This window comes from Danio rerio, chromosome 24 (genome assembly GCF_049306965.1).
Source record: "Danio rerio strain Tuebingen ecotype United States chromosome 24, GRCz12tu, whole genome shotgun sequence".
Taxonomy (NCBI): Eukaryota; Metazoa; Chordata; class Actinopteri; order Cypriniformes; family Danionidae; genus Danio; species Danio rerio.
In genome coordinates, this window is record NC_133199.1 from 22,894,393 (window position 1) to 22,918,664 (window position 24,272).

General features: G+C 34.2%; 1 protein-coding gene across 2 annotated transcripts in view; it reads left to right on the forward strand.

Moving 5' to 3' along the window:
* Window positions 1–24,272, forward strand: part of prex2 (phosphatidylinositol-3,4,5-trisphosphate-dependent Rac exchange factor 2) — a 258,834-nt gene that overhangs the window by 75,525 nt on the left and 159,037 nt on the right. For both annotated transcript variants that reach the window (XM_001923322.6, XM_073940635.1), the window contains exons 11-15: window positions 5,736–5,836; window positions 10,250–10,353; window positions 10,452–10,501; window positions 14,982–15,057; window positions 17,059–17,131. In XM_001923322.6, coding sequence (XP_001923357.1) covers window positions 5,736–5,836; window positions 10,250–10,353; window positions 10,452–10,501; window positions 14,982–15,057; window positions 17,059–17,131 — 404 coding nt within the window. The remainder of the gene's footprint in view (window positions 1–5,735; window positions 5,837–10,249; window positions 10,354–10,451; window positions 10,502–14,981; window positions 15,058–17,058; window positions 17,132–24,272) is intronic.

Here is a 24,272-nt window from a genome sequence, read left to right on the forward strand (position 1 = left end):
CTTGCTTAAATGATCTAAGATGATTTAACAGATCCTGGATCTTTTAATCTTGATAACTGATCTCTGGCTAATTTGGTTCTTCAAACAAGTTCGTGAATCTGATTAAAATGTCTGGATGAACTGATCTGAGATCGCTGCGTGTGTTGTGAAGGACAGATCTATCGATCCTTGAAATCATGATCAGCAATGCAACGATTGGCTGACAGCACAGCAGCATAATGACATCATCTGATTAATATTCAATTGCCCATGTGAGCAAAATTACATAAAATTGACAGTAAACAGTTTGTTAAATATCATATGCAATAACTTGTGTGGACTACAGGCTTTACACTCAAGAGTATTTAGCTATTTATTTAGTTTAACAGTTAGAGCGATTTTCTTTATTATAGTAGCCATAGTAGTATTATAATAGCCGGTTTCTTAATCAGTGTGTAAAGAATAACTGGATGTTTAAATTAATTTTACATCACAAAAGTATTGATATGGTTAAAGGTGTCTGCAACATTTGTGAGGCATCAAATCACCGTCATATTAGCTGTCAAAATATGTTCATGACTGCATGAATGTATTATTTCTATAAAATAAGTTGAATATTGTGCATGTCTATTATCATACACAAATTGTACTAAAGCAATTGTACACATTTGTATCTAAAAAGTTTAAATCAGTAAATGTTCCCCTTGATCCACTTGGTGGCAGAGTTTGTACCTTTATTTCGGAGTGCAGATTGCATAAGTTTTGTTAATATATATTTTTTTACTTCATATATTTAGTTAAAATATATATTTACTATTTTCCAAGTGTATATAACTACTACTGTAAGAAAATGTCAACATTTGGAACATACTTTCAGTATTATCTTTGCTTGAAAAGACCCGATATAATCCGGTTTATATGAAATGAGCCTGCTTCCGAGCAGGTTTGAATTACCAGAACTGTTGCTATGACAAAAACTCTCGGATCAGTTATGATGAGCGAAACAATCCTGGATCATGTCAAATCGTCAATAATCAAATCCAGCTAATTGAATCAACGTATGAAGAACGGACCCCAGGCCTAGTGTCACGCTTTAACTCTACTAAAGAGATGCACTAGATTGCAGGAGTTATCAAAACATACATTTAAAAATAAAGACACTTACTATAGGCGCTGGAGCATATACATAGGATAGATAGAATAACATTGGATAACAATACAATATCAAACAAGAAACAAACTAAACACAGGGATATAAATACACAGGACATAATCACACTGAAGACACACAGGGGTGAACACAGGTGGAACTCAATAATAATCACGAAATGGCGGGAAACAGAACAAAGGGGTCACATAAACACACATGGAGCATGGAAACATGGGAAAGATCACATGACATAAACACGGTAACTACGTGAACACACCGAAACACGTGACACCTAGACAGGATCTGCTTATGTTTTTTTTCGATTCATTAGCTTAATTAATTTAGAAGTATGAAGAACTAGCTGAATGGTAAAAGGGAGCTGAAAGTGATTTAAAGTGTTATCAGCAGCTGCTTTTTATGCTTACCAAGGTTGAATCAAAATTGTGAAATACTATTATAATTTTAAATAATTGCTGTTTATTTTAATACATTTTAAAACGCAACTTATTCCTGTGATTCAATGATGGATTAAATGATGATCATTACTCTAGTCTTCTGTATCTTTTAGAAATCTAATATATTCATATTTGATGATTTTAATGCTAAAAATGACACATTTTGTCTAAAACAGTGGAGTAGAGTGGTTTAATATATATGTGAAATTGAAGTGTCAGAAATTTCATTATAAATGTCTTTACTGTCTCTTTTAATCATCATGGATAAAAACAAAAAATAAAATCTCTATTGTCACATACTAATAACCTAATTTGCTTCACCTTCAACTCACTTGATTTGATTTATGGATTAATTTACTCATCCAGCCTTAGTGAATAAATGTTTGCAGGATTCCTGCTTTAGAACACAGAGCCTGTGGGAATTAATGCAATTATGCACAATTTACACAATCCCTTGCTGGCGTTCAAGCCCTAGCAGGCATATTGTACAGTAATTATTGAACATTTATATACTGTAAATGAAAATAAACCACACCCAATTGTTTGCTTTCACACAGCCACTTTCAAATAGATATTAGGGGTACATAGATTCAATTGGAGTATGTGACCAAATTGTTGTTAGGTGATTTTATAACCTAAGTGATCCAATTATACAATCAATGATGGACACAATCAAATCACACACTACGTTTTTCTAGTTTGAGAAGCTGTTTCATTTATATATACAGTTGAAGTAAAGCTTATTGGCTTATCAAGTGACATTTGAGTTATTTTTCAAACATTTTCAAAGTGATTTTCATCTGGTGAAAGTTTTTTTTCTTTTAATTTTAGCTGAAAAAACAAAAACAAAAACTTTTATATAAAGTAAATATTATTAGCCACTTTTAGGTATATATTTTCCCAATCAGCTGCAAAGCAAATCCTTGCTGTCAGTGACTTGTTTAATTAACCTAATTAGGCCTGTACAGTGCTCTTTAAGCTGAATAAAATAACTTTAGATACAATAAAATAATAAAATAGCTTTCGGAATAACCAGTAAAATATATAATGTACAGAAATTGCTTGTTACAACTATTATGGTTAAAATATGCTGAGACAACTCTGTTAAATATATAACATATTTGAGATACAATAAAATGCACAGGTTAACAATTTTGACTGTTCATCACAATAGAAAAGAAAAATGATTGCAACTTCCAATAACCAAGAAGGTAGATTGTTGCGCATGTTATTATGGTTTTACTAAATTTAATCTGATAGAAATATTGACGCCTACCTTTGAAGCTGTAAGTGTGAACATCTGCTGTCTGCATATATTCTCCAGCACCCTGGCCAGAAAGTATGAAAGCGATTGTTCCAAGATGTGCTGGATTTCTCCTGCTCTGATCTCTTTTGTTTTAAGTGTGGTTGGGAAATCCTCAGGATGAACTCAGATTAACTGAGCTCGACTGGCAGTCCAGAAGTCTGTGCAGCTGGCATTCATAATTCAAACCATCCGAGATGTCAATATACCGCAGTCTCACCGTATGCTAAAATAAGACATTCAAAATGCTGCGACACTCAGCCACAAGCAAGACTTTCGCCATTTTTAATGTCTTTCATGGTTGGGATTTTTGTGTTGAAAAGGGAAAAATAACTAACTCCTCAAAGACAAACTGCTCATTGTTGTGGCCTGACTATATTGTAAATGAATTTAGGGTTTGCATTTACAGATGAAACAGAATCTGGAGCAGGAATGGATTCATTAGGGATATACAGTATATAGGACCATTAAGGATATAGAGCTGACAGATGGCAGATGTTCATGAGTGGGTTTTAAGTGTCTCAGAAAGCCAGAAACATATGACAGCATAACCTGTGAAATATATATTTGTAAGCATGCTGAAACTCTTGCGTTGGCAACCTATTTGTGCTTCTAGGGCTTGACGCAAATCTTGATATGTCATATCATATCCTTATATTGATATAGTACCATTTCTGTAAATATGATTATTATAATATGATGATAATTTTCTTCTTTAAATATTTCCCAGTTAATAAACATAGATTTCAATCAGGGTATGCACACTGTGCCGAAAGTTGGTGGCTGCCCACAGCGCCCAGCTAGATTCAGGACACTGTACATATTTCTGCCGCGTCACAGAGCACTATCTGATAAAAAATGTCTAGCAAAATGTGATGTACTGTCATCAAATTAGTTATTTGTCAGCGCCAATAGTCTATAGTGGTTAAGTGTGCTGACATATAACACCATGGTGCTCATGGTGACCCGAGTTCGATACCCGGCTTGAGTTCCTGAGGTCCTTTGCTGACCCTTCCCCTCTCTCTGCTCTCAATACTTTCCTTAACCTCCACTATCCTGTCCAAATTAAAGGTGAAACCCCCCCAAAATTTATTATATAAAAAAGGAATTTAGTTATTAAAAAATTGGAGAAAAATTTACAGGGGCTAATAATTCATTTAACTGTATATTGATGACATGTGAAGGAGTATTTGTTTTTTTTTACATTTTAAATATTGCTATTGCATATTTGATCAAAGGTCTTACTCTATTTAGAATTTAAGAGCAGGTTGTCTTATTCAAGTGATTTATTAAACTATATTCTATATTCTATATCTGAATGATGGGATTACGCTTATTGTTATTTCATAGACCCCACACACACAATGATAGTCTTTTGTTTTTAGGTCACTGGCGGTCATTTAAGCCATACTGTGTATGACTGTGTATGTGACAAATAAATCTTTAACTTTATAAACAAATTATAGTTTATGGTGAATATTGGGCACCAGCATTTTCTTCTTGTGCCCTGTCTTGATTGTATTGTAAGATGAACACAATGTTGTGCTGCCTCTGTGTTTCGTGATCTGGAAGAATTCATTTCAGCAATGCTCCCCCAGATGATTCTGCGATGTACAGCTCGATTAAATAGAAACACAGTGACAAAAAGAAAAATAATAAGCAATTACCAGCATAACACTAGGCTGACTTATTTCCTGTCTTTTCACTCTTTCTCTTCCATTAACTGAATCTCATTCTGTCACAGACACAAAGCTGATGTCTTGTTTTGATTTTCACATCTACAGTGTTTTTGTATCCACTGACAGTGCTTTATTTAGTCATTTTTGTTCACTGTCTTTCCTCTTTCCTTTTCTATCTTAATATCCATCATTCATTCTGTCTCTGAAAACCTCAGAGGTCTGCTGGAGTCTAGATGTTTCTCATGCTGTATCACCACCGGGTTCCATAAACTCTGGGAAGAGCCGCAGGATTATACTGGTGGAGCTTGGCATGTTAGTGTTGGTTTTGCGGAGTGGTGAATGGGATGGAGAGTAGAATCAGATATATCAGATATCCTCCACTGAGACACAAGCTTTGCCAGCAAAATTACAAAATTATACAGGACAGTCAATTTGAATTCATCAGGAGAAACAGAAAGAGCATGAGAGAAACAGAAAATAAGCGTTTGTCTAAATGTAAACAATCGAAAACAATATTAAAGGGGGCTAGTAATATTGACCTTAAAATGTAGATAGATAGATAGATAGATAGATAGATAGATAGATAGATAGATAGATAGATAGATAGATAGATAGATAGATAGATAGATAGATAGATAGATAGATAGATAGATAGATAGATAGATAGATAGATATATAGATAGATCCAAAGTTGTGGTCATAAACAGGCAAACAGTCTGTACAGGCGGCAAGGTATCAAAACGAGAAAACAAAGCAGAGATCAAACACTAAAGGACAAGACCAGGAAAACGCATCATAGTGTTTACAAAGACAGATAAACAATATTTAGCAAAGTCAGTGTGTTTGTGTGCTGTATAACTGTCCAACTAATCAGTCTTTGAGCAGCTTCAGCTGTGTGAGTGTAATCAAACTGGATCAGGAACTGGTGTGTGTGAGGTGCTGACTGAAACTTGTAGTTCCATATACTGGCAGATTTGTAGTCTGTATAGTGGTCCGCGTGTATGCTAGCAATCTGCAAGCATAGATCACTGATTGTGACACAGACAGACAGATTGATTGATTGATTTTGCTCAGTTTTAATGTATGTTGTTTATAGTAATTCAGAAAGTTTATAATAAATATCTAGTGTGTTTACATTACTTATATGTCCTCTATCGCTCTTTTCTTAGTGAATTTGTGTCATGGCTGATGGATATCGGAGAAACCAATAACCCAGAAGAGGGGGTTCATTTGGGTCAGGCCCTGCTGGAAAATGGCATCATCCACCACGGTTAGTTACAGTCACTGCAAAAAATGTAAAGTCAAGATGCAATTTCTGGACGAGTAAAAGTTATTTTCTTGTTTTTATATATATCAAAATTAAGTTGGTTTATTCGTAAAACAAGCAAAATAATCTGCCTGTATTTCAAATCAATAACATTTGGCTTTGTAGACTATTTGGATTGTTTTAAGGAAAAATAAGTTTTTTTCTGAAAAAGAAAATAATTGTCTATAAAATGTTACTTGATTTAAGAATTAAATATTTGGACTAGAAATAAGACAAAACCTCATATTAAGAAAAAACAGTTTTCCCTGTGTTTCAGTTTATCTTTTATTTCTGACTAACAAATGCTGCTCTCTAAGTCTGTATTAGCTATAAATGTTTAAAGTAATAATGCTGAGTTTGTGGTTTAAAAATTGGCTGCAGGGTCTTTGTGATTTGATGCAAAGCTAACAATTTTTTAAACTATAAAAATGTTGAACTAAATTAACAATTAAAAAATATAATATGGTTGAATTTGTTCAACTCACCGAACATTCCAAACCTTTATGAGATTTGTACAAAGCTTTTGAAGAAGAAATCATCCATTTACATCCATAGTTGGAAAAAAAATACTATGGAAGTCAAATGTTACTGGTTTTCAGCTTTAATACAAATATCTTCTTTGGTGTTGAACTGAAGAAAGAAAGTCAAATACAAGTGAAGGTTGAGTAAATGGGGATAGATTTTCAGTTTTGGGTGAACTATTTCTTTAAGTTATTCAAAATTAAAGCCACTAGTCAGTTGATGATTTTTTACATCATCATCAGTGTTCATGCTTTATTAATTTGTTAATGCAGATGGGCGAATGGACAAAGAGCCCTCTTAATATATCAAGAGCTTTGACATCATTGTTCTCAGAAGCTCTGGGAGAGTCCAAGAGCAGATGGCTTTTTATAAATGTGTTTATATAAAGTGTAACAAATATTCATCCTTTCACGCCCTGCTGTTTGTTTGACACAGAGGAAAAAAAAAAAAGTTGGTGTTTTGCCTGCTATTTCTTTTGTGGTTTGTTTGGATGGTGGGGTCTAGTTCTGCTTAAAGCATGCTCACCGTATGGACTGTTTTTTTTTTCTTCTTCCCTTAAAGAAACTGACTGGCTTCGAGCCAGAACTTCATGCTAAATCACTTTTCACTTCACTGCTTCCTAACAGGGAGAAATAAATTTAAGCATTAGGGCTCCTCTGTCCACTCGCCTGCATTTACGGCTTTGGTGAGAAAGATCTTTAAGCCTTTGCTGAGTGTTCGCTGAGGAGGATGAATTCATTTGGCAGAAACAGCCGGATTACTTTTCATAAGCATGTTGGTGTTACTTGCATTTGTACTTGTATGCAGCTGAAATCCTCTAAAGTCCATTAAACAGATTATAGATCCTTAAGTGTTGTAGGTTTGTATGTCAAATTTTTATACCGACAAAGTAAACTGCATTTTTATCTTTATGCACATGTAAAATGTTTAAAAGCATTATATGTATCTTCATTCATTTATTTTTCTTCAGCTTAGTCTCTATTTAGGAGGTTGCCACAGTGGAATAAACTGCCAACTGTTCCTGCATTTGTTTTATGCAGCGGATGCCCTTCCAGCCGCAATCCCGTACTGGGAAACACCCATACACACATTTACACACACTCACACACTACGACCAATTCAGTTTATTCAATTCACCTATAGCGAATGTCTTTGGACTGTGAGAGGAAACCAGAACACCCGGAGGAAACCCCTACAAACATGGGGAGAACATGCAAACTCCAAACAGAAATGCCAACTGGCCCAGCCGAGACTCGAACCAGCGACCTTTTTGCTGTGAGGCGACAGTGCTAACCACTGAGCCACTGTGCCACCCTAATATATATCTTTTTTCAATAAATATTAAAAAACCTCTAGAACAATGTTATATATTTTGCTGACTTTTGTACTTACATTATTCCACATTACAAAGAATGTTAAAATCCAGTGAAATAAGCTATTTTAGCTAGTAACACTGGCTGTGTGCTGTGTCAGCACATTAATGTTGTTATAATCCCGCAATTTCTGGTTTAGTTTTATAGAAAACAGGGTAACACTAAAGATGCTTTAATTTGCATGCTGTATTAGATTGGAAAGAGAAGTGTTATAAGAGAATATTAGCATTAATTTAATATGATAAAACAGTGCTGCTTCTACAGAAGTGGTGGACTGTGTTATAATAAGCTCTGCTGTTTGGGTGCCATGTCATGCTCGTCTCATCAGCAATTGCTTCAGCAGTCTTGTTTCACTTCAACGACTTTCAGCCTTACTATGTTTCATGCTACCATGATTAAAATGTTTAAGTACTTGAGCTCATCCATGAACAGGATTTCTACAGGTTCCCATAGGGCGTAATAAAGATGACAACTCCCATGATTCCACACTTGGTCATACCCTCATCAAAATGTGCCTTTGTTTGTTGTGAATACATGTATTCTAGCGGCAAATTATACAAAAATGTGAAAAATATTTACAGCCCCTTTAAGCTACACATTGATTAAGATACACCTTGTATTTATTGAAAAAAAATCTAAGATATAGCATTATATAAATCTCTAATGAACAAATGATTAAATGATCAAAAAAGAAATTACCTAACTGTAAAAATATTCCGTTATTTTACTTTTTTTCAGCAGTTGGGGTGCTGAAAAAAAAACAAAACATAAAATAACGGCCATTAAATTACAGAAATTTACTGTAAAATAATGGACGTTAAATTCCAGAAATTTCCTTACATTTGATTTTTTTTGTAATTTCTGTCATTTAACATCTGTTATTTTACAGTAAATTTCTGTAATGTAACTACCTTTTTTACTTTTTTTCTTGCACTCCTGCTGCCAGAAACAAAACGTAAAATTACAGATTTTTTTTACAGTGCAAATACTTATTTAGTGTGTTTAGAGTGACACATGTTGTAAAAAAACATTTTTAAATATTAATACTATAGAAGTTGTTAATATCTGATATATGTATTAGCTGTGTAATTCAAACTTTTATCTATATGTTTATTTTTGAAAGAAGCCTTTTGTGCTCAATGATTCTCTATATAGTTGATCTTTGTTTAGTTCTTTTTTTATCTCTTAGTATATGTAATATTCTCCATTTGATGCTTAAAAACATGGTATAAGTTGGGGTTCATCCAAAACTGAAATCAACATTTTTTAAAGAAATAATCACAAATTCAAAGTGAAAAATTAGCTGTATTTCCATTAGCTGTGTCTCATTTCAGAGGTTGCATCCTCCGAAGGGTGCTGCGTCATTGTGGCGCAATGAAGGCTGTCTCATTTAAAAGAATTCGAAGGCTCCTTCAAATGCAGCCTCAAAATGCGTCCTTCGTTTTCCAGGTAATGAAGAACACAACCGTTGGATTCTTTGCGGCCCCTAACGTCCAAAGATTCATTGCGTGCTGATAATGGCCAGACTTGATTAGTTTTTATTTTAGTTGGATGTGTAACCACATGTTAAAAAACAAAAAGAGTATGAAATGTCTTACTAAAAATTGATTTTATAGACAGTGTACATTTTTATGTGTACATGTAAGGATCAAAGGAAATATATTTCCAGCTTCTGTAAACCTTGCTTTGCCTTCAGATCACTTAAAATACGTTTTAAAACCACTCTGAAAAATTAATTACAAATTGTATTACTGTTTATTAATGGCAGCTGTTGCGGTTGCTAGGTGATGAGATCTGTCCTCTGTAGGCGAGATCGTCTCATTTCAAAATACTTGGTTTGGCTTTTGTGGACTGCAGAGGATGCAGCCTCTGAAAATGAGACACAGCTATTGAGTTTTACAGCAGCTGACTGTAATATTGGTAACCTAGTAACTAAAAGTAAACAAGGCATCATCAACAGAGTCGGCTGATTAGTCATGCGGGTGTAATGTTTGCTACGTCAAAGTTGAATACGTTTCCATCTCCCTATCATAAATAATTATCTATACTGTGCAAAAAGCACATGTAAAATATTTTGCAGCTGGTTTATGTTCTGTTCCAAGGACAGAACAGTTTAAAGTGTATTTTCCAATTCCTGTGCTTTTTTGTCGTGTTTATTTCCAGGTTTCTTGCTTTCCTTCATTTCCATTGTCATTGGTTTATTATGTTAACCTGTGCCTTGTTTATTTCCTTTATATCTTACTTATCTTAGTTTACTTATCTAAGTATACTTATCTTATCTTAGTTCAGTTCATGCTCAGCTATTTCTTGTATTTAAAGCATCCAAGTTGAATAACATTAAGTTAATAAACACAAAAAAAGTTTAATCACACACAAAAAAATGTTATTGTAAGCATATATTTCTTTAAAATGTAAACTTAGTGTTGCACACTTGTTTTTTTTTTGTCATAATTAAATATCCACTCTTTTAAACTTGTTCCAGTTACAGACAAGCACCAGTTTAAGCCTGAGCCGGTGTTGTATCGGTTCCGCTATGATGACGGCACTTACCATCCTCGCAGTGACATGCAGGATGTCATCTCCAAGGTAATCCCAACCCGCTATGCTCTGCTAAATGGCCACTTTCTCTTTTTGCCCCTTGGAAAAGTTTGGCATACAATAACAGATGTCCTTCTCGCCCTCAGGGTGTGAGGCTGTTCTGTCGACTCCATAGTTTATTCACACCGGTGATCAGGTAAGGGGCCAGTATTTGTTCCACCTCATTACAGCTGTCTCCAGTCACACCAGCTCTGCCAGGTGCACATTCGCACCCCTGCCGCTTCGCCCTCCTCTCTAAAGATAGCACCTACTGGAAAAAAAAAACATGATGCTGATAAGTGACAGAAATCACATCGTTGGAGGCGTATTTACAATAACATCAGCAAATATTTCAATAAAAGCACTGCAAAAACAGAAAGAAAATTGTTCAGTTTCATTTGGTGCTTTATTCCTGGACATATTCAGTAATTTGTTGATTTATTTTTATTATTTACTTAATACTGAGTGAGACATAACTCGTGATTGAAGATTAATCAAAAATCAGGCACTCAGGACTGAAAAGAAAAAGTTCATTTAAAGCTTTGTTTCTTGATTCCTTCACCATTTTTTTTTCATTATGTTAGACGTTCAGTCATTAACTTACTCACTTGACTATTCCTGGAATAATTCACTAATGAATTTGCTGATTAAAACCGTATTTTAGGTGGTGTCAGGTGTCTTTTTGTGTGTTTTAAGTGAGACACATAATCTATAACTCAATGATTAATTGAAAGCAAGACATTGATTCATTTATTAATTGTGTAGCTAGGTGGTTAGAACAATGTGTGTTTGTGTGTGTGTGTGTGTGTGTGTGTGTGTGTGTTTTGAGTGAGGCTCTGAATTGTTAACATTAAAACATTGAAAACAAGGCTTCAAAACTGAAACAAACCCCCTGCATAAATGCTTTTCTTAGATTTTTTTGTCTTGTTTCTAGGCCAAAAATCTACAAATTCTGAATTCAATTTTCTAGACAAGCAAAACATATAAAATATTAAATAATATGCCATAATTATGTGAGCTTTTCTGTAAAGCAAGCAAAATAATCTGCCAATGGGGTAAGCAAATTAACCTTGTTTGTCATTTTGACAATTTTTTTTTGCTTGTCTTGAGGAAAAACACGCACTTCATTTTGGCGTAGTATTTATTTATTTATTTTTAAACAAGACAATATTATTTGCTTGTCTAGAAAATGCTTCTTGATTTAATAATTTTTAGACATTTGGACTAGAACAGGACAAAAATCTAAGCAAGAAAAGTCCTTTTTTAAATAGTATAATTCATTGTTTCTCAGCTGATTAGTTTAATAGTTTTTACATGATGAAACGTATATTTTTACAGCAACGTGCTGCAATTCAAGAAAACATGCAATAACAAAAATGCCAGCAAATTGAAAAAAGATCTTTATCCGTTTGACAGCACATGTGCAAATTCTCACAACGCAAACACATTTAAAAAAATATGCACTGCATTTTCCCACATGGGAAACAAATTAGAACAATGCCTGCAATTTCTCACTGCACTTTCAAATAGCACGGAACACATCATAAATGTTTCAAGGGGACCCTAAAACATGACAAATCTGGCTATTTAGGTTATGGCTATTTAGGCAAAAAATAAAAATAAAAATAAATAAATAAAGACGAGGGAATTATTATGTTAAAATAAAAAACTCACCTTTTAAAGATCACCTACAACTTCACTGAGTAGTGTTCATTTTATAGGGGCCCCTTAAAACATTTCCTTGTGTTTCATTCTTTTTGCAAGTGTTATTAGAAAATGCAGTGCGTTTTATTAATTTATTTGCATTGTAGGGATTTTTTATTTTTGCATGTGTTGTGAGGATTTGCAGCACGTGTGCTGTCAAACGGATGAAGATCTTTTCTCAATTTGCTGGTGTTTTTTGGGTAACTTTATTTTGATGGTTCGTTTGTTGAATTTAAGTTACATTTCATATACATGCCAACTAATTCTCATTAGATTATAAATAGACTGTTAGGTTGGGATTAGGGTTAGGGTTAGTGTAAGTTGACATGTACTTGCAAAGTTTCTTATAATCAGTTAAATGTCTGTTGAAGGAGCAACAGTTAATAAGCAGACAGTCTACTAATACTCAAATGGACCATCACAATAAAGTGTTACCGTTTTTGTAATTACATGTGTTTTTTTAATTGCTGCACATTAAGCTCTCTCGACCACCATATATTCTGTTGTGTTTTGAGTGAAATGTTCAGTCATTGGTGATTAATTAAAAACCAAGAGGCTCATTTGCACTCCTGTCACTGAAAACATGAAGCTGATAAAATCACACTGACCTTTTCCACAATTAGGTCAGTTATAGATTTTTGTATGCTTGTTTTGGGCACATAAGGCCATCATTTTGTAGCCTTTACACTTCTATGTTAATAATCAGTTTAAGGATTGCACTATAAATGAATGGAAGTCCTAAATATGAAACAGGTGCAGTTTTTAGATTTTGGCAGCTGTCAGGCCACAGGACATTACATTTTGTATGCAAACACAAGACTAATGGACTCAGAGGGCACATGTTTTTGCTCTGTGATGGATCCATTTTCCAAATTTTCCACTGAATTCTTTATCTAAAATTAAAGTTTAATATTGTTATCATTGTTAAAGGCCTGATGAGTCGTACTGCAAATATGCAATCCCCCAAATGTCTTTTTATTTTATAGGTTCTGTATTTCTACATTTTACTTACACCACCCTTAAGAAGCAATTACCATCCAAATAGGGCTAAAGAATGCCTATATGCCTACATTTTTCTTCCCTGTACTAAGCATCTCTTCCTAGCTCAGCTATAATTGGAGGATCCAGCACTAGTTTAATTATCTGGTATTTCCTGCTTGTTGGAGGGGCTCTGGAGGGGCTTCACGCACCCGTCTTACCCATATAAAAAAAAATCTCTTTTTCACCCTGAAATCCAGGATGAATAACATTCCTGACATACTGTATAACAGCGAGGAAGCAGAACAAAAAGAAAGTGTCCAAAACTGACCAAGATCTTGAGACTATTTGAAAGCTTTGGTTGACTTTGCACACACTTGTCCTACAGATTGCAGGGCTCTTGTGCCAGGCGTATGACTGTCTGTGGTAACGCTGTTTACCCTCATTTGTCACGCTGACAGTTCTGGGTACAGCTACAGAAGAAAGGGCTGGCTGCATGTCTGTAGCGGTTAAATCATGGCAAGGCCTGTCCAGCCTCACACTTCTGCTCTGTGATTAAAACAAATCCTTATATAATCGAAACAGAAACCGTCACACACACTTTGAGAGAGCAGCAGTTACACATTTCCGGTTTTCTGGAGGTGTTTGGCTGTGTAAAAATGGAACTGAATGTTTGTCTTATGGACTGAGTTTGGTGCTTGAGAGTGTGTGAGTGCTGTAATAGGGGTGTGGGCCCCAGTCTAGCCCTTTGACCCAGTGCAGTGAGTGTCCCCCAAGAGACCCTTGGCTTCATGGGAAAATCGTCACTCTGTTTCATTTTCCCGTGGTCTGGAAGCAGCCACAAAGCATCCATTTTGGCCTGGAGCTGGACTGAAATGTGCTGGGAGACACCTGCTGACTTCAACTGGAGTGGAAAACCATGTTGTGTAGAGGAAATAGGGATGTTAAAACACAATTAAATAATAAATATGAACAATTTTACATTGAAATTTAGTGTTATGTATAAACAATAGTGGTGGGACACTCCAGATGTAAAAGTAGTAGCCAAAGATGCTTATCTATATGTTCCTATTTTTAATAGTGTCAATAAAAGCATCTACCTTGTTTTTTTTATATTGTAAGAATACTGATTCAACCATGGTCAGTGTCAGCCCCTCAGCTCCGCACCATTTTTTAAGTATTAAAAAAGACATTTAATTAATTTACTGATTGATTCATTAATTTAATCACAGATTCAATATGATGCTGTAATTAGTGCAGAAGGAGGCCCAACAAAGAACTGAGGACAAAACACAGTACATTAAAACACTTTTCAGAAGGCCAGCATGTGTTTAAGATCCTTTTTTATTGGTCACATGGAATATTCTAATTTTGTGAAATACTGGATTTGTTTTTTTTTTTTATCTTTATTCCATAATCATTCAAATTAAATCAAATGAAGGCTTGACATCTTTCACTTTGTGTGCAGTGAACTAATATAACACACAAGTTTCACTTTTTGAATTAAATTATTAAGATTAATGGAATTTCTGTGCGTTTTAAGTTAGATACTGTTTGTTTAATACAACACTTGACGTACAACAATACAACAATACAACACTTATTAGTTCAGATTAATTTACTGTCTTATCACATCTCTCATAGTAATAAGCAGTTCCAGGTCAGATTTTGGTCAGCAAGAACATATGCTGAGGGATTTCTTTTATCTAAAACAGTGGAACATTTTCAACTATAAAACAAATTTTAAATAAAGATCTTTTGAGACTTCTAAAAATCAAGAGGAAAGGGTCACTGTGACGTAAAAGCCTAGAACAGATCTCTCAAGAGATACTCAGGCGGATGCGGGTCAAGCCAAAGGTGAAAGGCGAGGTTGAAATGTGTCTCTTGAGGCTGCTATAAAGACAAGGCGTTCATGAACTGGTCAAGTCAAATGTTTATTTTTATTTTCCACACAGGGATAAAGATTATCATCTACGAACGTATAAATCGGTGGTGATGGCCAACAAACTGATCGACTGGCTTATTGCACAGGTACGCTTTTAAATCTTATCATTCTGTACATTCATTTATTTCTGTCCATCGTTTTCTGCATATGTCTACTGCATTTCAAGTTAGGGGTTGCCCTTCCTGTTTGGGAACTTACAATTAAAGGCCAATTCATGCAGCACACATTGTGAAAAATGCTACTAATTCAACACACTTATTCAATAATTAATTGTGTTGCCGTTTGTTGGTAAATAATATCACACTGCTCAGACGTTCCACAATCCAACAGACGCAGATTGAACACATTTAGTCAGGTGAAAACAAACTCAGACCAATGAGAACAGAGGCCAACAGGGGTAACACCCCCATTCCACAAGCTCCAACAGACCTTTGTTGTCGTTTTTCTGAGCTGTTTGAATTGGCTTTAAAAGAACAGAAACAAATTATAATCAATCATAAAGATGTGCTACTAATAATCCATATACAAACTAAAAACTGAGTAAGAAGTTTGGCTTTGTGCGTTATTTGTATCTATCATGAAAATAATGTTAAGCTTGGTTTTTTCACAAACATTGTGAAAAATGATGTGTTCCACATAATTGCTTCATGTTGTCCCAACACAAATAGATTAAGCTAGACTAATTGTTTTTACAAATTTAAATGGATTGAACATGAAACAATTATCCCACCTAGATATGCTAAGCATTAATAGCAGGTTTGGCATGCTGTCCCGGGATAAAACCCTGAGTTCGGAAATACTTGAGCCAAGGCTCCCTCCCAGTCAATAAGCATTTAAGGGTATCCAAGATCAGGTAGGTCTTGAGATCTCCCCTTAGAAAAGAAAGGAAAAGGAGGAGATGGGGTGGAAGGGGAAATTTTTCCAAAGAGCAGTAGGGAAAAACCAATACATTTATTGTAAGCTTGGATCACTGTGATTGGATTATTACTGATTATAGATGAGCAACCAGTCATGCTCAATCATATCATGTGCTCCTCTCGAATTTAGTGTATGAAACTTCACTTAATAAGTAGTATAAACAAGTAGCAAAATTTTGTGTGTGTAACGTTAATATCTTAAACATTCATTAAAGCTCTTTTTAGTTCGTTGTTTTGATCCTCTGGATAACTTTCTTTTTCATTTTATTCCTACAGTACAGTAATATTCAATACACATAATACTGCTTCAGGAAGACTCATTTTGAGTTTTTTTGGGATATTAATGCACTCAAAAAGTGTATTTTGCTATTTATTCAAACTTTAAACTTTAATTTAAGTTAATCAATTTATGTCAGGACAACATGAAGGATTTGTATAGAACCCAGTATTTTTAGAGTGTGCTTTGCTGAAAATAATGAGGTAATTCTAATAATTATTAGTTTTAATATTAGATGGATGAAGTGTGGTCTATGAATTAAGATTGTATCTGGTCTATAAAAACACTTTACTGATTGATTACAGACCGAAGTTACTCCCAAAATTCACAAAAAGCATCACAGGGCATGGAAAAAAGTGGATAGATTGGACAAGCAAATATTATTAGACAAGAGTTGAAAAAAAGCTGATAGAAGCTGTAACAAAATCCATTATCTATCATCATAAACTCTCAAAATAGTCAAATAAATAGCAGTAAAATTACTTATTTGGTTCTCAATCATAGTAAGTAACACCTTAACCCCCCTAAAGAATTTCCAAAGAACCAATACTGGTGCAATATAGCACTTAAATTGGTTGCCCTATGTTTACAAGCCAAAGAACCACTTAGCAGACTAGTCACAGTGATATTGCAGAATTGGGTTCAGTCTGAAGTATACTGTAGTTCAGAAACTGAGAGGCACATTTTAACATCCATGCGTGTTAGTGAGTATATTGTGTTTGACTATGAAATTATTGCCAAGAGTGATTCTTCAGAGTTTCCGCACTGTGGTGGCTGGACCGCAGTGTTTGTATGTGTTAAATGTGGTTTTCTGAAGCTCAAGAGGGTGTGTGACATATTGACCACTTGTAAGCAGACAAAGAGAGTGGCACTTGTCTTTTTTTTCTTTGAAGGGTGACTGTCGAAGCAGAGAAGAGGCGCTGATCTTGGGGGTGGAGCTGTGCGACAATGGATTCATGCATCATGGTATGAGAGCTGTTTATTTCAGTGTCTGTTTTTTTCTTCTCTTTGTTCCTATGTACATGAGTATACTTGTTAGTTTGATATTTTTTGACAGAGTATCTGTTTTAATGTTACATTTGTATTATGTCATATCTAAAATGATAATCAAAAGTGTCAGTCAGGATGCCTTAAAATCAAAAAATCAAAAAGTCTAATGAAGCTTGAACATGAAAACAGCAGGAATGATGGCTGTGTAATTTAATAACATTTGCCAATGTAATGTATAATATTTTTTATTTTATTTGTTATGTTAAGAGTAATGATCTTGCTTCAGATAAGACTGTAACTTAAAATGACTTAGCGGCTTTACATGGAAACTATTGCCCCGTTTCCACTGAGTGGTACGATACGGTTTGGTACGCTTTTATGGCCATTTCCACTGTCAAAAGGCATACCGAAACGAACCGTACCACTTTTTTGGCACCCTTTCAAAAGGATACCAAACACGAGAAAGGGTACCAAAAGGTGGAGCTACACATGCGGCTGAATGCTGATTGGTTAAAGATATGTCACAAGCTCGTGTGGAGCTAGCCAGAATAAAAACAAAGGAACCGCCATGTTTTTATACAGAGCCGAGAGAATACACTGTAAAATATAATAACGAGCCAAGATGACCTGAGCTCAAACAAACCTTGTTGTTGTCTTGATGTAGATACACAAAGCCAAGAGGAACAAAATCTGCCGTGTCCTGTTGTTGTTTTATGATTGCAAGCTGTTTTCGCTTTCTTACGGGAGCTCGCGATTGCGTCTATATTTGATATAACGAACTTCTTGGGCTGATGATAATAATGTGTGCGTGATAATTGAAGTGTCTCTGTCATCTGATCCATTCAGAAAGAGAAGGACAAACGCGAGAGTGAAGCACGAATAAAGGGGAAGCCCATTAAACAAACAGAAGCAAATTGTTACAGCAACCTGAATCACGAACAAACTGCCATGTTTATCATCGCCTTTTGGATTATTATGAACTCAGAATGACATAATTACTCTCTAACACAGTTTACATGTGCTTGTGAAGATAAAAGACACAGATGAGAGGTTTGCTCTGACTGTGGGTTATATTGTGTGTTGTTAAATGAGGACTTTTATGTATGCTGTGTGTTGTTTTTCTGTAGTTGGTAACATATCGGAGACTCTAAGGGTCTGTGTGTGTTCATATATGTTGCATTTATATATTTATATAATTGCAGACGTTACAGTAGACTATTTTACACATCATTAATCATTGATTTGTAGTTATAATCAAATCATGTTCATAGAAAAATTGGTAATAAACATTTATAAATAAGTATTTATTTGTATAAAGCATCGGTTTTATGAGAAGTGCTGCTCATATGATATGTGAGCGACCCGTACAGCTTTACTGTAGACATTTTCTTGAGCGAAAATGGAATCGACTGAGACTCTATGTCATACACCACACCCCCGAAAAGGGTACCCTTGGTAGTGGAAACACAAGCCTGATAAAGGTGACCCATACCGACCCGAACCGTACCGTACTATACCAGTCAGTGGAAATGAGCCATATTTGAGTAGTTGAATCATCAACATAGCAATTCATTAAATGAACCAGACAGATTTGTATGAAATATCAATTGAGATTCATTTACGGATTTGAATTCACACAATAGTTAATTTAATGTTTCAAGAGTTTATACTTGAAATGATTGATAATAAAGCTTGCTTAGAGCCCTGAGTTTATGAGATCCTCGAGCAATAGGCTCTCTCCTGTTTGCAGGGCGAGAGGGGAGTTTTGAGCTCTGGTAGATCTTGATGAACTCCTCTGACTTATCTCTGACTAATGACAGATATAGGATGGCTAAGGAGAGATGTACTTTTGCTAAGAGCTTGGCTATAGGATCTATTTGGTATGTTCTATTAGGTGTGGCACAAGCTGTAAGTGCTCTAGGCAAACAATGACCCCCATTGGTGTCATGGACGAAGGTGAAGGAGGGAGGGGGGTCTGTCTCCATGCCATCCCTAACAAGATCACCCCTATTGCCCATGCCTGAATCCGCCACTGTGTTTAATTTACTTAGGTAGTGTGTTTTTTGGACAGTGGGACAAACCGGAGAACCCGGGGAAAACCCACACGATCACAGGGAGAACAAGCAAACTCCACACAGAAATGTCAAGTAATTTAGTTGGGACTTTGACCAGAGATTTTCTAATCACTGGGTTGCCATGCCACCCATCTGGAAAGGAGGGGGAGTATGGGTGGGTGGGTGCGTGGGGCTATTCTTCAAGAAGAAGATACTTATATAAGAAAACTCTGGTTATTTATAGTGAGTTATGAATCATCTGATTGGTAAATCAATCATGAGCTGATGAAGGACCAGCCGTGATCAATCATAAGCACATGATCCTTTTGACATTAGTTTATAAATAAACTTCACTCAGCTCTGTGGTTTTAGATGGTGACAAATGCTTTTTGTTTCTTTTGAGTGAGTTTATTAACTCTCTAGCTCATTAAAACAACAGTAAAATAAAGTGAATTTGTTTTGTTGCATTATATTTACAGTGGTCTCTCGTTAAACGTGTTAGATTTTCAATCTAAAAATAGATAGATGTAATCTGCAAAGTAGTCAGATGTTTTAAGGCTTTAAAAAGTCTTGCTACACTACACAATATATTAAACACTTTACTCAGACAGGCGTTACAGTTTTTATACTTTTCTCTCGTTTAAACACTCTCAAAGATCAAACTTTCGTAGTAAAAAATTCCAGTATGTAATGAACTGAAGAATCATTTATTCCATAATGCCACCCTACAGACGCATAACTTCTACCTTCCTTTAGCATTCAGAAAAGTCCAACTTTTTGTGCGGTGGTTAGCATCTTCCTCTGCTTTTAGGGTACCACCGCAGATGCCTTTGATGGTGCAGAACATTTCGTCATCATTGTGGAGTTTGTTGGGGAGAAAACTTGCAAACATACCGTACAGCACTTCAGAGTCACACTGCTAGCAATCAAAGATTTATGTAAATTTAGCAAGCTGAACACATTCTGTACTGTACAGGAGACACAGCATGGAGGAGATTAATTGACAATAGAATACATTTAACCAGGATGCAGAACACAACACATTAATCATGACGCAGAACACAATGCGCTGTAGAAAAAAGTCAAATTGCACAAAAGAAAAATCAGCGAAACTGTGAGGCTGCGAAAGGTAAACCACGTTATAGCGAGGGACTACTGTATTTCCATTTGCAGCTATCTGTGTGTTTTGAGTGAGTCATTGAATTATTAACTCGATTCAATGAAGTAACAGTACATAGAGGTGAACTAGAGATTTGTTCACCAGAAATATTTGTTCAGATTCATTTACTGATTATAATTGTGACTGGTTCATTTACTGATCGACTGAAATACTTTATATTGTGAAAACTTATTTGTGTGTGTTTTCAGTAATTAACTCACAAATCCATTACAATTACAGTATGCTGAAGTAAACAAGAAAAATAACTTTATATTAATTGAATTGAATTGAATTTGATGCACTAATTTGTTCATTTAATCAGTTTAATGACTTCAGATTGTGGCAAGTGGCTTTTTAATTGTTTTGAGTGAGTAATTGAATCATTAACTTGAAGTAAGATCACACTGAAGTGATCAAGATATATTTGTCTGCCAAAAAAGTTAGATGCATTGACTGGTTTGTTGATTTACTAACTGGTTCAGTGCTTAATGTGCTGGCAAGTGCTTTAAGGGAATCACCGAAGAACATTTGATATTGCTAAAAGATAACATCAAAGTAAATTCATTTGGTTTTTAGGATGCTAAAAATCTTAATGGGAATAAAATACATTGCAAAACCCTTCCCCCTAACTGGATTCTGCACATTCTGTTTCTCGACAACAGCCTTGACCTTCTTCACAATCCAAGTTTGACTGACTTGTTCTCATGGCAACTGTTTGTTTGTAGGATTCGGGTCTCATTTTCAGGGCACTCGATGCCAAAGTCCACATCATGCTTGTGTGACTCATTTATCGTCTACCATGGGCTGTTCCTGACAGCCTGCAATTGAGTTTCATATGCGGCAAACTACCAACAAATTTATGGATCGTAATAATCTTACTGGCTACACTTTATTTTTTCTGGCTTCCATTCATCCATTTAGGCTGGTTCAATGGGTTATGTGACTGAAGGCAATACACTACAATTACACATTACACAAGATTGTTCAAATACTTTTTTTTGTATGACAAGTTCTCTAAAACGTTATGTTTCAATATGCAAATGAGACATTTAATTAAGTATGCACTCATTTGCATACATTTCTAGCACAGAGTTCACTCAGTGACTTTTTTTCAGCTTTGTCCCTGCTTTAGCAGGGGTTGATTCAACAAAATGAACAACCAAGTTTTAATAATAAAAAAAATGTTTTAAAATTATTTGACACATTAGAGTTTGTTTTTACAAAGGGGATTCTGGGTATATCTTCCAATCATTTGATAGTTCAGAAAATATTACATACCAAAAAAAAAAAAAAAAAAAAAAAAAAAAAAAAAAAAATATATATATATATATATATATATATATATATATATATATATATATATATATATATATATATATATATATATATATATTTTTTTTTTTTTTTTTAATTTTAATTAAATGTTGTATATACTCAAGAAAAATAATATTTGAACATATCCCTCTGTAAAAACTTTCTTAAACAGAATATAAATAATAAATATATTCAGAATATAAAAGTGAATATGGTCACACTATAGTTTGTGCATAAAAAATTCTGTTGAATGGTGCTGCAAAAAGGAGCAGAAAAACAGATGATTTGACATTAATAAAACAAACGATTACTCAATATTTTACATCTCTGTACAGAAGGGTCATGTTTGGATCTTCTGTTGTTTCACATTCACATTTGGATGTTACCAAATCAAGAGGCACAATTTGATAAAGTGCGCCAAAGAATAAATAAATTAAAGGCATAGTTCACCCATTTAGTTCACCATTTAGAAGAGGTTATTTTTTTTAGTTTAACGTAAACCAATGTATTCTAAACACAGGGTTCCCACTGTAAACCACATCTCAGATTAACTGAATTTCCACTGACCAAATAATGAAAGTAAAACAGACAGCTGATGTGTTGAGCAGTCACTTTGCGATTCTACAATCACTAATGCAAAATCAAGCATGTGGTGCAGTGTTTCATATTAATTAATGTTATATTCGGCTATAGAATGTGTTTATTCAGTGTGCAACACCTTAAGCTGTCATGGACATGGCACGGTGTTGTGCTTCTGCTTAGGTCTGATCTAATTTACCTACATCATGTGACCTTTTAGGCAGCAATAGTCAGATTTATTTCCACAAAATGGAACCACAAAATCCATGAGGCACTGATTGAGCGCTGACTGGACAAAAATCATTATTTTAACTTGTACAGCCTTATGAATGCATTTGATTGCTGGTTGACAAATATGAATAAAATAAAATGGCATTAGACAAATATAAATATATCAATAGACAAAACACAAAAAACAAGGTGATAAAGAAGAGCACTGAATACAAAACACATTTTGATAGATGGGAAGTACAATTTAAAATGACAAGCAAAAATTTCTGATATTCCATGACTTGTACAAAAATATATTAAATTCCCAGACTTCTCAAAGTTTTTCATGAATATGAATATTTCATGAATATGTGGGAACTCTGTTAAGAAAAAATGATAAATATATAATAAATAAATAAATATTATATTATATTATATTATATTATATTATATTATATTATATTATATTATATTATATTATATTATATTATATTATATTATATTATATTATATTAATTATATTATATTATATTGTATTATATTAAATTATATTATATTATATTATATTATATTATGTTATGTTATGTTATGTTATGTTATATTATATTATATTATATTATATTATATTATATTATATTATATTTTATTTTATTTTATTTTATTTTATTATATTATATTATTTTATGTTATTACAAAAGCACTCATTGACATCCATAGTACTAACAAAAATACTATGGAAGTCAATGGGTGTTTTTTTCACCAAAATTCTTCATTATATCTTTCTTTGTTTAACAAAGGATGAATACATTAATTCTATATTTTTAGATGAATTATCTACTATCTATATATACACTATTAAAAGTGTGTTTTGGATGTTATCTTTAAGTTTGACTGGAAATACCTGTAAAACTTCTTGAGAAACAAAATGGACAAAAAATTAACAAGCGCATAGGGGAAAAAACTATTTTTGTCTGCAGTGTCTTGTCTTTCTTGTCTGCTGGTTGACTGGGTTATGTGACTATTAAAGCTATTTCAGCTTTATCTTATCTTGCCCACAGAGAACACTGGAGCTCTTTTTCTTGTTGGGGGTATTTTTTACTACAAAAGTGGGGGAATTGTTTAGAGCCCATGTTGCTGTGGTGACAGATTGAAATCCTGGCCTGGTTCTTTTCATGGAGGCTACTTTCCATAGAAAAGGCTTCCCGTCTGGAACTCTCTGTACAGCTCTTGTCATTCCAGTACATTATGTGTTGCCCTCTTCTGTGCGAACACAAATTCAATTTACACATTAATTTGACTCTCTTTGACTGTGCACGACAGGCAGCAGTCAGAGCATGACAACAAAATCGCGGCTGCAAATTAGCTTTTTGCTCTGGAAAGTTATAAATGACTTTGAAAAAGGTACAGAAATACTATCAACAGTTAATAGTAATTTATATATATTAAGTTGTATAATAATATTTAATATAATAATATAATACAAGCAACTAATGGTAAATATATAATATTATGTTAGTTCTTATTAGTATGTTGATTTAGTTTTTATATTTTCTGTTTTATTTTCATTTGAAAGTTTTTGATCTTGTGTGTTTTTATGTCTTTTTTAATTTACGTATGCTGTTTTTAAATAGGATTTTTGTGTTTCTGTTTCTGTTTTAGTTCATGTTAGTATATTTAATATTATATTTGTATAATTTTTTTATTTTAATTATCTGAAATTATCATTTTTAATTTAATATATGAAGATAATAATATGCAGTACGTGCTTTAGGCACGTAGTGCATGTTCATCCAACTAATTT